This window comes from Triplophysa rosa, linkage group LG5 (assembly GCF_024868665.1).
Source record: "Triplophysa rosa linkage group LG5, Trosa_1v2, whole genome shotgun sequence".
Lineage (NCBI taxonomy): Eukaryota > Metazoa > Chordata > Actinopteri > Cypriniformes > Nemacheilidae > Triplophysa > Triplophysa rosa.
This window is the reverse complement of record NC_079894.1, coordinates 5,081,846-5,098,817: the sequence shown is the minus strand read 5'-3', so window position 1 is coordinate 5,098,817 and position 16,972 is coordinate 5,081,846. Positions and strand designations below refer to the sequence as shown.

Here is a 16,972-nt window from a genome sequence, read left to right as displayed (position 1 = left end):
CAAGTCTGTCAACTTTTAACACCAATAACAGGATATTCGGTTGGGTCCACTGCCAAGAGCTGCAAATGAGAGCCGACCTTTTTGGAGAAATCCTTTTTGTCAGTATCTTTTCACATGAATTGTTGTGCCGCTTCTTTCAGGCCTGTAATGACCTCACTTGTTCTCGTTTACATATGGGTTGGCAAATCTAATAACCTGCAAAGAAGACAGTAAGGGTATTTACTTCCGCTGGCCTCTTGTAGGACCTTACAGGGGAGTTGGCAATGTCAGGGAACGAGGATTTGAAAGTCAAGTGTGGCTGAATGGGAGCGTTGGTGGTCTGGGTGCAGCTGCCTCGAGAACAAGTGGACGAAATGCGGAGACAGCGAGAGTAGCACGCCTCATGGAAGTGGACCTCTCCTTAATTTTGTCCTTTATCGTGCGGGCCGGCCGCTGAAAAGCTTGGCAGTGACTCCAGGCAGCTAAGCTAGCAGCTCCTAGCACTCAGTATGCAGCCAAAGTCCTGGAATGATAACGACTCCATTCATTGTGGAGGTAGAGGCAAAGGCTGTGGATCTCTTCTGTCTGTTTTTCAGAATGGGGATACAGAAGGAGGGGGGGTGCTTTCCCTAACCTAAAGTACAGCTTGACGAGGAGGTGAGGGGAGGGAGAGAGAGAGAGAAGCAGAAAGGGAGGGAGAAAGTGAGCGAGAGAGAGAGTGAGAGAGGGAGGGAGAGAAAGAAAGTGGCGGTGGTGGAGGGGGACCTTCCACGGCGAGTGATTGAAAGAGGCGGAGAGGAAACAGAACTCCATCAGATGAAATGAGGTGAAAATAATTCTGGCATTAATCAAGCCCAGTCGAAAGGAAGGGGTTCTTTTTCCTGTCTCTCGGCGGAAGCGAACGCAAAGGTGTGAATGAAGAACTCGAGAGTTGAAGCAAGACAACTACCGGTCAGTATCGAATCATGTCGGAGTCCAACAGCAGCGCGACGCGTACGGCCGATCAGGTCAGTCCATCGTCTTTGTGTTATATCGCAAACAGATTGAAATTTTCCAGCACTCGGGACAAAAACGGAGAGAGGGAAATAAAAAATTTTGCAACTCTCGAGCGAGAGAGCGCGAGCGTGTTAACTGTCGCATCAAAGCGGCAATTGTACAGAGCTGCCCGGACGACGGTGCAGGGTCCTGAAAGAACTGAATTAATCAAGACTTTGCATTGTCTGCAGTGCCTTATTTTTCGGCCATCATTCAGGGGGCCTGTGACGACTCAATAGCCTTCGGACCACGTGAGAAAGGGGCTGTAGCTTTTTAAAAACCAGACCACGTGTGGGCCAACTGAAAAGTTTTTATAACAAATTGCAGTGGGAAGTTCTGGCGACGCTGGTGGAAGGGTATGTGATAAAGTTTCCAAGGAAGTGGGCAGGAGAGACGGAGCTGAATGCAGCCTGGCCCATATTTCTCCTCTTTTTCTCTCTCGCCTTACCTCCTTTTTAGTCACCAAGGCACTTAAACAGTCACGGGGAAGATTTGTTGGAAATAAACGTATAGATATCCGATAAGGCGCATTGTGCCTTACAGATTTACGTGCAGGGCTAATTTCGGTCGCATCCTTTCCTTTGCTTCTGTTTCCGTTCATCTATTCTGCAAGTGCAAATTAGGAGAAAGTAACAGTCGGGTAACTTGAAAAAAAAAAAAAACCCGGACGCGACAAAATGAGATTGCTTTCGGTAGGTGATGAAGATAAAACTTGCTTTTTTAATTGAGAGATTATGTGGCTGGTTTTAAGTATTGGAAGTGTGTTTATCAGCGTGATCTTGCTTAGTCTGTAGGGTTGCCAGGAATGTTAGTCTTTAATTCAATCTGTTTCATATATCTGAAGTTCAGGAACGTTTTAAACTGCGTTGTCATGAAGTTATGCTCTTGAACAGGCGTTCAAGAAGATGACAAATTCAAGCCAGAAGCATTTGTAGTGCTGTTAAAATCTAGCCAAATGGGCGCCTTGAGTAAGAGAGAATATGGCCATACAGTGCTTAAAACTGTTCTTTGATTCCATCATGAAGTAAAACCTTTGTCCGTTTTTTGCTCTTACACCTCTCTATAATGTGATGTTAAGAGGGGCTTTGTTTGCAACCCTTGACTAGTGATAACCCCAACTCTAACCTCTCTGTTTTTTTTACCTTTTTCCCCTTTTATTCATTTGCTTAAGAGGTGGATATCTGTTTTCTGTCCGCAGACTTATCTACAGTATGTAGGTTAAAACCTAACATGCGTGACTGTGTGTCCCCAATGTTTGGGTTGAGACCTTTGAAAGATCTCACACACCTGACCTTAAGGTGGTTGCATGGAGCTTTCTGTTTTAGTGTTTGGGTACCTAACAGTACCTTTTGCATATTTTTACCTTTAATCTTAATACATGCATCATACATGGAAAGAACAGGTGATTCAGTTCTGAAAGTTTTTTTTAGTTTAGTTTTCATAGTACAGAGTACTACATCTTTCCTCAAAATCATAGAAAATTTGAGGTCTTGTTATATGGTAAAGGCGCACTGTTTGTATAGACGCACTACAGAGGGCATTTAATGAAGTGCGTTGATTTTTTTTGATGGTTGTTGAGAGGCTGACGCATCATAGTCTCAGGTGTCCCGACACACACACATACACAGAGGAGAAAGTGCATCTGCCACAGCTTTAGCTCCAGCCTGGAAAAACAACCTATAATCACTTTCAGGCTTGAAATGCGCACAACCTGAAATAACTATTGCATTCATACTGTAGCAAGACCTCACTTCCCTTAAAATAGTCCAGTGTTGTCACAGGTACTGTCACAGCCATGCCTCTCCCTCTCATTATTGCTGTCCTGCAGATTCAGCTCTGTATTTAACAGCCTGGGCTCTGTGCCGAATGGAGTCTCTGTATCAGTGATGTGGTTAATTCTGCGGCATGCTGATATCTGTAAATGCTTGATTTATAATTACGATAATGTGAATGTCAGAGTGAGGCTGTAATTATGTGGTGGTAATATCGTACTGGGTCAGAATGTTTTCACGGTGATGCTGAATTTGTGATGTTGCGACCATTTTGGTTTATTTTTGCGTTTCATGTAATGATCCAGCAGGCAGTATTAACAGAATTAACGTTCGGAGATTGAGAGAAATGGTAGCAGATTACGTCTCATAAAACATTGATTTAAATTAGGTGTTTTTTTTCCACTGAAACACAAGAGATGGAATTCACCTCTTGTCCTTCAACAACAGACTACAGCGTCCAATGGCTGTCAAGATCTATTTTTTCAAACAAAATGACTTTAGTGTTAATTAAAAATAACAGATTTTTGGCAAATGAGACTTTTATTTAAAACGTGTTTTAGTGATATGAAGGCTTAAGCCCATTGCACATTGAGTCCGAAATTTGCGTCCGAAATTTCCACACGTTAAAAAATAAATACGACCTCACGTTGTGTCAATCACATTTGCACACTGCCGCTGATATTTTTGTCCGTCATAAAAAAATTCGGACCGGGTTCCATTTTCTGCGTTTTGCATCCGTCAAGCATTTTGAGTGGCCTTTTTTAACAAATCAGAGACACCGTACAAACGAGAGCAAAATACGAAAAACGCATACGAACATTTCGGACTGTATGTGCAAAGACCTTTAGGCATGCATGCTTCCTAAATGATATTTATTACAGAATGTATGACCTACCGCAATATGAGCATATAACTGAATATATTGTATTACATTGTATATGATAATACCATATAATAGCATATACTGTATATATACATACATATATAAGTTAGTTTGACAGTCTGATTTGACTAACCTGGGAGACTTTTTTTTTGGATTGGTCCTTTTGGAAGCTGTCCTGATAAGTATGTTGTTTAAAATTGTTTGTGTGCATGTAGATTCATGAAAAAGCAGAGGTGTGTAAAAAAAGACAAATTAGGGTGATTAAAAAAAGCATTTGAGAAGCATAACGTCGCTGTCGGGTGGAAACCTCCTATGTCCAAATTTGGTCAATTTCATATTTTTTCACAAATCGATGCTATTGATCAGTCCCCACGTGGGTCTGTTATTTTTACAAATTATTAACCAATCTAAAGTGTTGAAATTAGCTTGAGAGCAAATCTCTTAACTCCATTGGACACTTCAACTGTCTGAGAAGTCTCGTAACTCCACCTCTTCTTCACTCCGCGGGAGCTTCTCTGCATTACGTCTCCTGATTGAAAGTTTTTTAGACAATAACGAGTGAAAATAGTTAGGTTAGATACATTTGAGTAGGCCTGTTTTGTTAAAAATCAATAGCTGTAATGCTTCGGTGCAGAAGGAAGCCCGTGAGCACGAAGGTAAGTTTGCGAGCAGATTCGTCTAATTTCCGCCTATTAGACAGCCTAGTCAGCTCATCGGTTTTTGTATTACATCACTTATAGTTCTTAAACCTTTAAAATAGAGTTTAGGAAGATGTATGTAACCACAGTCGTTAGCTTTGGTTAACGATTCAAGCCTTTTCTCTTGTCAAGAGGCTCAACGCGACAGCCGATTTTATTTGCGTGCAGATTAATTTCCGCCTATATTAGACAGCCTGTTTAACGTTTTATTTTGGTATTGCATCACTCATAGCTCTAACGTTTAAATTAGAGTTTTGGAAGATGTATGTAACCACAATCATTAGCTTTCATTAGCTTTTAAAGCCTCGTCTCTTGTCAAAAGGCTCAACGCGACCGCAGACTTTGATGAACACTGCTGGCAGCAGCGACGTCTGTGTCCGTACCATTCTTATCAATGACAGCGTAATCTCGTATCTCCCTGCTCCCAAGTCAGAAACCTCGTATCTCCGATTAAACATGGTTTGGGGGAAATGTTGTGTTAATGTTGGTACACAACAGTATATGATAGCAATATAATGTATAATACCAACTTTAACGATACAATGTTTAATAACTCCAAAAATATGCAGTTTTTTTAACTTCCTGAAAAATAATGGTTTTGGAGATACGAGGATTCCGCCCGACAGCGATGATATGTGTGCTCAGAGGCAGTGTCTCAAAGTCACTGCGCTCCTGGGCTTCCAGCTGCTCTCTCTCTCTCGCTCGCTCTCTCGCTCTCTCGCTCTCTCTCTCTCTCTCGCTCTCTCTCTCTCTCTCTCTCTCTCTCTCTCTCTCTCTCTCTCTCTCTCTCTCTCTTCTGCTGCAGCTGATTTCTCTCTTATCTTCATATATTTTGCTTTTGTATATAATACTTTGGAACTAATTCTCAATACGTTTGTTTAACCCTTGTCAAGGCTTTACAGCCACACCAGCCAGTAGATTGTTTAACCCTTTATTGAAGATGAATCGTTTTACCATGTGACCTTCAGTTAGTTTTAATGGCTAGCTGAAGGTTGTCCGTCTGAACAGCTGCCATTACTCCTAGTGTAAATGACACTCACTTGCAGTCATGGCTACTTTCCTCAGGCTCAACTCACATTCCCAAACTAACTTTAAACCATCACTGCATTTTTACCTTGCCCTTTCTCAATACCTCTCTTTGCCACTTTTAATGCCCCTTTCACTCAGTTCTTAAACTTGTCAAATCTTAGCTGTAATCAGAAGCCCCAAAAGTGTAGAGTTGTAATTTGATGGACATTGCAAAGTCAGTTTTCTTTACAGCATTAGTTTCATATTCTTATTTCTCTTTTGGTACGTAGGTCATCTTTTATTTCTTTCATGTAACATTTTAAGATTAGGAATTGACCATTTGTTTTATTATTGACCTAGTTTACTGTAAGTCTAGACCGAGTTTCGTGATTACATTCTTCTAAGAATTAAAGGCTTTGAAATCACATCCTATAGTACTTTTAATTATTTGGCCCCGTCTCTTTAAAATGGAAGTGATATGTATTGTACATCATAAAAAATATGTCTCTTTCATTAATACGTTCTAGTATTAAGACTTTTGTAAACACATTTTGTTTGTCCTTTGAACAAGTATGTTTTGGCTTACCCCTACTGCAACCTTAGCAGCTGTCACAGCAGAGGGCCTACATGCTTGGCCAGAGGGTAAAGATGCTTTTAGCAAAAGCAAACACTTTTTGCACGATATGTAATTTAAAGAATCACTCGTTTGATTTGGGCGTTACTGGATAAAGTTTATTGCATTGCATGCAGTTGGGAAGGAATGCCCTAGGGCTTCAGTGTTGGTCTCCCAGCAAAGCAGACACTCAGTCATGGTTTTGGCAAACTCCAGACTCTGCCCGTGCCATGGCAAACCGAGCCCTGAGGACGCAGCATAGAGGAAAAACTCTGAGCTCAGATTCAGAGCCATCGCACCAGTCAGACCAGGAGAACAGCCTCAGATGTCTTTCCACGTGCTTTATGTACCCCACAAAAACATCCTTCGCAATATCTGTGACCTTTGTTGGTTTGACAGCTTTGTTTGGTTTAAATAGGGGTTGGTCTTTCATTTCAAAACATGTAAATATACCCCCCAAAAACATGTGAGAAAGTGTAATAGATTCTTTACAGTTTTAACATTTCTTAGGATGATTTTTTTAAAATAGAAATGATCTCGCTTTGTTCCCTATCAATGTGACTTTCTTTTGTAGACCACAAAAGAAAGCTGTTGAACAGGATGTTCTAGCTGTTGGTCACCACCTGGATGTCAAAATGTTGGGTGTGAGCCCTACAAACTTAAATGACCTGATATGTCATTTCCATTAAGTAGTTGAAAAATATCAGCTGTCTGTGAAACGACAAACTATGCAACAGTGAGTACTTTGTATAGTTGTATATAAAGGATTGGTGCTGTCGTTGTCATGCCTGAAACATTGACAGACGATATAGCCTGTTGCCTGTATATTAGGTGCGGCATTTTTATTTATTGTTTTTGGAAACAAGTAAAAACTACACCTACTTTTAAATATAGGCATACGATCTTTGACTTGTAGATGGTGCAACACGTATTAAAGGGATAGTTCACCCCAAAATAAAACTCCGCATCATTTATTTACCCTCATGTTGTTTAAAACCTGTGTATGGCCCCATTCACATTTCGCGTCTAAAACCGCGCGGCTCACGCAATTTAGTGTCACTTAAGTCTTTCAACTGGCATGTTACATTATTTGCGTTTTAAAAATGCGAGCCGCGCCGCTTTCTCTCTTCAAATGACCCGCGATGCGCGTGCGGCACTCCGAAAAGTTGAATTATTTCCATCTCGATGGAATGTGAATCAGGCCTAAGACTCTTTCTTCTTTTGAACACTAAAGGGGACTTGAGGCACATTTTACATTTTACAACCAGTTGCATGTTGTAAGATGGCTCCATGCCTGTCCCTGGTTCTCCAATAGCATTCATTCATTTGAAGTAAAAAAAAACAGCTTAGACAAATTTCCACAAAACTAAAAGGTACCACAGGTTTGTCATGGCATAGAGAGAGAACTGATGACTAATCATTTAGGCATTTTTGGGTTGGGCACGTTGTAAATTATACACATACACATTGCTATACAATGTCTGAGAACAAAAGTCACAGTATCCACAAACACCACTTTGTTGTTTAAAACATTTTTAAACAGTTTGTACATTTGTCATTTGGTACTTTGGTATTGTTTGTTTTGATATTATTTTCATCTAAAAAAATAACTTGCCTCAAAATGTCAGTCAAATTATTAAAATAGTTGAGTGAAGCGGCCATATCTTGTAAAAAAAAGCCACAAATCTCTGTGTGGTTGTGTCTCTATAGTAACACTAGCTGTTTGAGCTCATTTTAATATGAGCCATTGAAACTACTACAGGCATGCCGTTAGGCTCCGCCCTTATCCCCGCCCACGACACAGTACAACAGATTCCTCATGGAGCCGTGTGTTACAGTCTACTCTGATCTTCAGACTGATCTGAAGTGTTGTGCTCTGACCCCACAAACACGCTGATGCTTGCCTGAATACTGTAGATTCCTGCTTGAGTAAAGGCTTCCGTCTGGGGTATTCAATGACGAACATAAAGGTAAGACTGGAGAATGATGCTAAATGAGTCTGTCAGGTTTGGAAGTCTCAGTCATCACTGGATAGGTGCTTTGTGTCTTTGTAAAGGGCCTTCTCAAGAACATCTTCAGAATTGTTTTATAATTACTAGACAAATTATTTGCAGTTTTATTTCAAAACTTTTTTAAAGTCACATTACTTCTAGAAGAGCTTCAGTCAGCATCTGAATTGTGTGTGGTCACATGACCTGAAGGTATGAAGGTATAAACTTTTTAATGATGATGTTTTATCTGGTTCTAAGTATTAAAAACTTGGATCTTTTTAGTTATATAAATTGATGAGAGTTTGGATTGAATGGACCACGCCCCATCGGGTGTTGAATTGGAATTTAGAAGGACATAAAGAGTTACTGAATGGCTTGAAAGGCAATTCAACACAGTACCACAACAGAGGAAATTTGTTTGCCCAACACAAAGCCATTTTGTTGCCTTCATGTTTTAGAATTTTTTTTGAACAGTTTCTTTTTTAGGTTTCAGACATGTTTTGGAAGCCCCATATGTTTATGCAAAATATGATATATATGATAACATGTATCGGTGAAACTAAAAAAGAAAAAAATTGGTTTCAATTCCAGTGTCCTGTTTGCTACACACTTCAAAGTACAAATTAGCGTTTACATTTTAATTTTAAAGGGATTTTCGTTTCAAATGTGAATGGCACACAGCAATGCTTATGACTTTTAAGGGGTTTTAGAGGCATCATCATTCTAATACAAGGGTCTGTAAACACCAGGAAGTGCTTTGGGTCATGTTATATAATCTGACCATCCTGACCCAAGTAAATGACTTTTTCTGAAACCTGATCTCCTCTGTAGCTGGCACTTGTTGCTGTTTGGCATCTTAACTTCATCTTCATTTGCATGATACGTCCACTGTCGTGTTCACATGCTGCACATTTAACAACCACATCTCATGCCTCTCACATCAATAATGAATCGAATAGCATAAAGAAAGTTAGAGTCAATGGCGGGAACCGGATTAGCATGATCTGCTCAATGTCTGATGCAACACATTTTATGTATATGGGCGTGTGCGCTGCTCGAGTTTGGGCGACGTGAACTTCTATTGACCTGACACTTAGGTGACTGTCACTTCCTCACTTTTGTGTCCCTTGTCCAGGTTTGGGGTGGCCTGCCTGACAAGTCCCCAAATTGATTGATCAAGCATGAGAAGCGGGTTTTCAATTCAATTCAATTTTATTTATATAGCGCTTTTTACAATGTGCATTGTTCCAAAGCAGCTTTTCAGGTGAAAATAATAAACACAGCACAGTGCATGGTGTTTATATAACAAGCAAGATTATTCTAGTAAATAATATCTAATAAATGCAGTCTCCCGGTGGTTTATTTAGCATATTTTGCATTAAGTGAATGCTTGGCTGAAAAGATGTGTCTTTAATCTAGATTTATAAACATTCGGCCAGTACGGGGAGTTTCAGAGTCTCAGCTGATGAGAGGGCAGGAATGTGACCCGCTGCTTGCAGGGCGAAAAGCCGCAGCTCTGCATCTTGAACAGAATTACTTTCACCTCACAGAGATTGGATAATGGCTTCTTTAAGGACTGTCCACGCTGGTTAGTTTCATTCCAGTTGAGGAGAATGAACCCGCCTTGTTTACTCCCAGAGTGCTTTTTAGGGGCCCTAACTAAAGGAGTCGAGTTAACCGGGACTGGGAAGGTTGTGCTATAAAATATGAAACCGTTCATTTGATGTTCATATGTCGAAGAGTGATTTTGCTGGAGCCTTACTGAGCGTTCCCACCAAACGCGACTTGCGCGAATGAATCGCGCTATTCGCGCGTAGTTGGACGCTTGAACATTTTGAGTTTACTCAATTCGCAACAGACGCAAGCTCGAAAAAATAAAATGGCGGCCGAAACGCCCGTTGGAGCATAGTTTTGTTTAAATGTAAGTTTCATTTTCACTTTCAACAACTTCTGATTGCATTTCTAGCGAGAAATTAGTATTGTAGTTTTTAAATATGTGATTAGTTATTGCAAAGACGCTCTCTGTTTATAATTTAAATACACTTCAGTTGCGCTGCTTATCTGTTTCTCTGGGCTGCCTTCGTGCACAGACGCTGCACGTCACTACTAGAGCAAGCTCCTGATTGGTTAACGCGGCGAAAATTTTTGCCAAAGTTCTGATTTTTCAACTCGCGCGAATCATGCGTCAAACGCCCGAAACGCTCAATTCGCGCGAATCGCGTCATTCGCGCCGCAAGGAGGTCTATCGCGTCTTTGCATTGACTTAACATGTAAATCACTCGCGCTTAACGCTTCATTCGCGTCTGGTGGGAACACAGTTATGTTTCAGAATAACAGTATCATGTTGTAAAGCCCCTCGTGACGTTGATGCCGGGGTTGCTCCTGGATGCAACAGACTTCTTCTCTACCTTAGGCTGAAAATGTGTCTTGGTCTTCCAGCTAGATCAGTTCTGCGAGATGCTTTCCGGCAGTGATCACAACCATTGTGGACCTACCTCTGACCTTGATAAACAAACCAGGGGCGAATGTTTGACTGAAGTCTTTGAACGAGTCTGTTATATCGTCCTTCTCCCCCTCTCCTGAGGAGATTGAAGCCCTCGATCAGCAGTGAAAGATGAGGATGTTAGCTTTGAAATGTGAGAGGTCAGTCGAAAGCACTGGAAAGAGAGAAGGTCAGCTCTGAAGAATTGCTCAACTCCAATGGACTCGGGTGTTTAAACAGATGTCCTCGAACATTTCAGAATTGCTGAGAGCACTTTCTCTGCTTTCTCCTTGAATCTTTTGTCATACTCTTTCATTTACTTTTTATTTCCTCTCCATTTGATTGCTTCTGTCTTTTATTGCATTAGCAGTATGATGGGAACTGTTGTTTTCTCTCTTAATGGCTTCTTACAGTATCGGTCAGCTAATCTTCTTTAGTTCACAGTGTTGTAAAGTTTCACGGCCCTGGGTGAGTTTAGCAATCAGGGCTATTTTTGCAAAGGTAACTCTTTTGGCCGGACCTTTGACTTATTGACCTCAGAAAGCAGGGGTCAATGATTCTTCACAGTATTTTTATCTTCTTTTCCACAGGCTCACCTTTCTTTCTTAGATTACAAGTTTGTTTCAGGCCTGATTTCTGTTTGTTGCAAACAGATTGCTGTTGAATTACTGTTAAAATGTCTTTATATATGAGGAACTGAACTATAAATATGTGTAAATAGTCAAAGGGTTTAATAGATTTATTGTGCCAGGTGTTCATTTAACATATACTGTATCTGGTCCTCTGATAAGTGTGTTGTGTATATATCTGGTGATCCAAAGTTGACATGTACAACCAAAGCACATAATGTCCCTCATCCATCTGCTATTGTGCTTTGCAAATGTTTCCTATTAGGGGACTGTAATTATGCATCAGCAATTTTACAATTTAGTGTCACTTAAGTCTTTCAACTGGCATGTTACATTATTTGCGTTTTAAAGGCCAGTGTAGATTAGAAAATGTCACACTTTTGAGTTTTTAAATGGAGCCTTCATTGCAGAAGAACACTTAATAGATTAATGTTGTGCGCTGATTCAGAATAGATTGTTAAAAAAAATTGCTAACAAAATTGAAGTCCGAAAAGGTTTAAGGTGTAAGCACATCTGAGATGTACCGATATATCGGCCAATAACACAGTGTAACAAAATGTTGTGTCGCCCGACCTTTTTATAGTTCTTGTTCAATTCTGTGCTGCTAATTATTGTGGTAATATTTATTTTCATGTATTTCATGTATTGATTTTCATGTATTATGTATATATTATTTCATATATTATGTTTCATGTATTCATGTATTTCATGTATCATGTATTTTCATGTTTTAGTGTATATGAAGAGTTTGGTTCCAAAACGCTATAAATCCATTTTGATTAATTTGAGTACCACTTAAATTGATGAAAACCACTATTTTCTTTTTCAAAGTTTCACATTAGTGATGCACGATATTGGATTTTTGCCGATATTCCGATAATTTCCACCTCAATTAATCCGATAGCCGATACCGATATATGCTTGGCGTTTTTACGCAGCTAGAAGCGCCAGACGCTGGACAGCGAAATAAACAAAATAATTTTAAAACATTTGGAAAATGAATTTGGTGAATATTAATTAAAGAAGCAACAAGAGCATAGGTGTCTTTGAAATGGAGACTACAAAATGGCAGTGTGCAGAGACGGAAGTCACAGGGCGGCGCGTTGCATATTATGCACGCTTGAGCTCAAGTTCAAAGTCTACTCCCGATGGACGATGGGCAGGATTCAACTTTATTTTTACTCTGTGTTTTAGTTAAAAACGTTAATCAATAAATAGGCAGTGCACGGCTGACGGGCGCAGAGATGGATTTGTAAGAATGTGCTGCTTTTACAAGCATGGTTGAAATTACTATGTTGCATATAGATATTTTTTTACGCATATTAATCAACACAGCTTCCTAACGGCGAGGCATATCGGCGTTATTTTCTTAATTGGGCCGATGCCGATAATTAATTTATAAGCCATTATCTGCCGATAATATCGGCGTGCCGATAATATCGTGCATCCCTATTTCACATAGCATCTTTAGGTTCTAGTAACATAAAAATTTCAAATCCAGATTTTGATTTTAAAAGATTTATTATAAAAACTTAAATTTTTTTCCCCAAAATGCAATAAATCCATTGAATCAATATATAAGTTATTTTTCATATTGAAAATACACAACAAAGTGAGTTGAACTCAATACAATACTAATCTTACATACAGGTACTGGACTAAAAATACATTCAATCAGTCATCGCTCCTAAAATTAATTCAACGGGTCATCTTTTTAATGCTATAAATTACTGCCTCGTCTTCTTAATCTCCTCACGTAAATGGTTAGATTTTGATGGCTTACGTTTCTTCCTTACCGCAGAAACCAGCACAGGTTCATCAATGCTGTCAAAATTATTCATTTTTTTGTTTGTTTGTTGAACACAAAGTACAAAGTAGATCAGGGAAACTAGGATGACGACCGTATTCAGAGCGCCGCCATTACTGTTTACAATGCGTGGAATGGTGTGCTGTGATTGGTTGAGCAGATATATCGCATTCTGCAGAGAAGTGAGACTGCCGTATATTGCGGTTTGAAAAAAAAGGGAGAAAACATGACAGAATAACGGTAGATATCGCATTTTGCGTAAAATTAAAAAGTGACTTTTCAATACTGACCTGATACAATACTGATTTTGGCGTAAACTCGTTTTTTTTTTAAATGGCGTTTATCGTGTTTTGGAACCAAACTCTTCATATTTAGCTAAAGTAAATGTCGAGTTTATGTCATTAATTACGATATATTGTTATATTGCAAATAAACAAAAACTTTTCAAATTTTCACATATTTTAACTAGGAATATCTAGGAATTTCTGTAGCACAGTGAAGGTGGGATGAAACGATGATGGGTGACTATATCTGGAACTTGGTTTGTGAGGACAGTATTATATGGAAGTATTTTAATGCCATTAGTCTTTGAAGCAAAAAAGCATGTTGAATTACCACTAATCAGAAATAAATCTGTTGCATTACCAGTGCTTGCATTTTTAGAGTCTGCAATTCAATGTGGTTGTATATTTAAGCTGTGAATATTTCAAATTTAAACATTTCACGCACAATTTCACCGTTAACAAGTTCAATAATCAAAATTCTTAAAAAAATTCAACTTGTTTTAGAATACAACCTTTAATTTCGACAATTTTCAGTCCATATTATTTTGGTTCAAATTCGGCTTGAAATTCAAAGTTTCACATCCGGGAATCCCAGGAGAAGCAATAGAGCGCCGATTCCACCGATGCATGATCTCTTCCTGCTGCCTGACCGCTTCACCAGCAGGTGGTGCAAGTCGGTTCTAACGAAGACCAAAGCAAGAAATGCCGATACATTTTATATGCTGGCCGCACAGTCCACTCATCCGCTCAATTAAGTGAAATTATTTGTTCTCATTGATATCTTCTTATGCATCATCAACATTTTCAGAAATTTTACTGACGCTTTCACTGCCAGCAGACATTTGTCTCGCCGTCAATCTGTAATAAAACATCGATAAGCGCATCTAATCTAAATGACACTCAGTCATTTGATGCATGGTTATCGACTTCGTTGGCTAAATGCTGTAACTCTCTAGCTAATTGTGCGCCCGCCATAGTTACTTAACTTTATACACAAAGAAAACGATCAGTGAGTTATGTGACGTTAGTCCAAAACAAGTCAAGAGTAATCAAACACTTCGAACTACGCTGAACCAATAGTAGGCAAGACCAACCATCTAATTATCATACAAGACACAGAAAAGTAAGAATAAATTCAAGAATAAATAAATAAAAGTGGAAATAAATACATGCGTTAATAAATAAATATAAACATAAATAAACATAAATAAATGTAAAAATAAAAGGAAATGATAAATAAAATAATCTAAAAATAAAAAATAAATAAAAAATGGACACAAAAAATAATAAATCAATTTAAAAAATGAAAAAAAAGTTAAAGCTAAGATCAATAATAGCTAAAACACTATATAAAAAAAAGTTTTATCAAACCATTCATTCCTTTATTTATTTTCATATTATTACATTTATTCGTTTATATATTTATTTATTTCTTTATCATTTTTGCAGGTTTAGTCCTACATACGCGCAGGCCAGATAAAAGAGACCAGATAAAAATAGACAGCTTTCTTTAGACTAGACCTGACTAGACCCGAAACGTCGTGTACAGCCTGCAGCCAAGCAAGAGACCTCACGGCGTTATGGATCTAACAGCTGTAAAATGGTTTTCTAAGCGCAAAGATACAAACTTTTGTTGCATTCTGAGCGCGTTTCCCAATAATGTGCCTCATACGAACATGTGAGTATGACTACACGCCAAAGTGCTTGAGTTGCTGTCTGTTCATGAAGTGCCAAAATTTCACTCACTCTATGGAGTTTAAATAGACCCAAAACTCACGTGCATGGAATCCGCACGCGCGATGCAAACAGTACGAGGAGATCGTGTAGGATATTTCAATGATTAAATTAATATTATAAATGTGTGACTAGTCCACTTATTCCAGGCCACCTGGAATTGTCCCCGTTTAATTTTTTTAATGAAATTTAAAAGGTGGATTTTGATTATTGAATTTTTTTCAAGGTGAAATTGTGCGTGAAATGTTTCCATTTGAAATATTCACAGCTTATAACTATGCAACCATATTCAATTACAAACTCTAAAAATGCAAGTACTGGTAATGCAACAGATTTATTTTGCATTGGTGCAGTGTTAATTTCGTTGACGAAAACTATGACGAAAAGTATTCGTTAACGACATGTTTTCACTGACGAAAACGAGATGATAACTAAATAAAAATGAATGCATGATAACGAAAACTGTAATACAAATATACTGACATTTTCGTCAACTAATAAAAACGGGACGAAAATATTCTTGTCCAGTTGTCCCACCTGGCGGACATCAGTTTGCGCGCATGTGCTGCTTATCTCTAGTGATGGGAATTATGATTCATTTGAGTGATTCGTTCTTTTTCAGTTCGTTCACCAAAATGATTCGTTCAGATTCGTTCACTGATTCGTTCAGTGACCATTTCTATAATACGCCAGCAGGTGGCGAAACAGAGTTGTGTTATGTCAACGTACGTATTAATGGACGTATAAACTGATTACAGGCTTTATTAAAATGTGTGTCTCTGATCTACTCATTAAATAAATAAAATAAGTCTAAATAAGTGGTTCAGATGACCAACGCACAAGGTTTTTCTGCATAATTAAAATGTTAATTGTTTGGTCATTTACACATTCATAAATCTGGGATTTTGTTAAACGTAAAGTTTATGTACAGTATTTTAAATAAACAAGCGTGCAAAGTAGCCTACCTGTAACTGCGCTTTGCATCCGCTTTCTGCTGATTGCTGAATGAGACTTGCATGCTAAATGACCGACCTACAGTGTACACTCTCGTTCAATTCGTTCATTTCGTTCGTGAACGACATGTACCAGTTCGTTCAATTCGTTCACGAACGAGATCTCTCTCTCTCGTTCAGACTCAACAGAGACTTGGTCAGTGTGGGCGTATTCGTTCAGTGGAAGATCTAACCAATTACACGTCCCTTCACAGCCGGAACTGGAATGCTATTTGCTGACGTGACGCGAATGAGAGCTAACCAATACTTTTTGGTTTTACAGCTTTTAGAGAAGTGCATGACATGAATTAAACGTAATGAAGTCTTTTTTATTTGAAAGAACAATAAATGATACAAAATGCACACAAAACACCTGTGCTTGCAGTACAATAATTGAGTAAACAGGCTTGACATTTTCCATGCAATAAAAATGACAATGTTAATTTGTCTTTGTTACATTTAACCATCAGCTTGCATTATTGAATTATTTTCGTAAGGATCTTTACATTGTGTCCGTTTCTGTACTTGTTGAACAAGAGACCTCATCTTTCATTTCGTTTATGAGGCAGAAGTAACAGCTCGTTCACGAACGAGAATCAGCGGGTCCTGTCGTTCACTTACGAACGAGATGAACGAGATGACTGATCGTTCATTTCGTTCACGAATGAGAATCAGCGGGTCCTTTTGTTCACTTACGAACAAGATGACTGATCATTCATTTCGTTCATGAACGAGAATCAGCAGGTCTCGTTCAGACTCAAACACAGGCTCGTTCAGTGAAGGGCGTATTCGTTCAGTACATTCAACCAATCATATGCTTTGTCAAAGCTCACTCTCGAATGCCATTGGCTCGTGCTTTAGACACTCTTTTAAGCCAAGACGCTCTGTGCTCAAGGGAGAGATTTCAGTGAACGAGAAATATGAGTCATTGCATTTCGTGAACGAGAACGATTCGTTCACTTAAAAGATTCGTTCAAAATGAACGATTCGTTCACGAACGAAACATCACTACTTATCTCATATAAACGGTAGAGAGAAGTCTCTGGGAGAAGTGGAAGCACAGAC

General features: G+C 38.9%; 1 protein-coding gene across 7 annotated transcripts in view; it reads left to right on the top strand.

Annotated features, from left to right (window-relative positions):
* The window catches only part of slc6a9 (solute carrier family 6 member 9), a 51,089-nt gene that overhangs the window by 20,226 nt on the left and 13,891 nt on the right, over positions 1 to 16,972 (top strand). The window contains exon 1 of one of the 7 annotated variants that reach the window (XM_057333232.1): positions 559 to 930. The exons of 3 other annotated variants lie outside the window; for them this stretch is intronic. In XM_057333232.1, the coding sequence (XP_057189215.1) occupies positions 895 to 930 (36 nt within the window). In that variant the 5' untranslated portion in view covers positions 559 to 894. Of the gene's footprint in view, positions 1 to 558; positions 987 to 1,357; positions 1,707 to 7,831; positions 7,959 to 16,972 lie in introns of those variants that run through there. 3 more of the 7 variants (XM_057333231.1, XM_057333237.1, XM_057333236.1) reach the window with 3 other exon arrangements.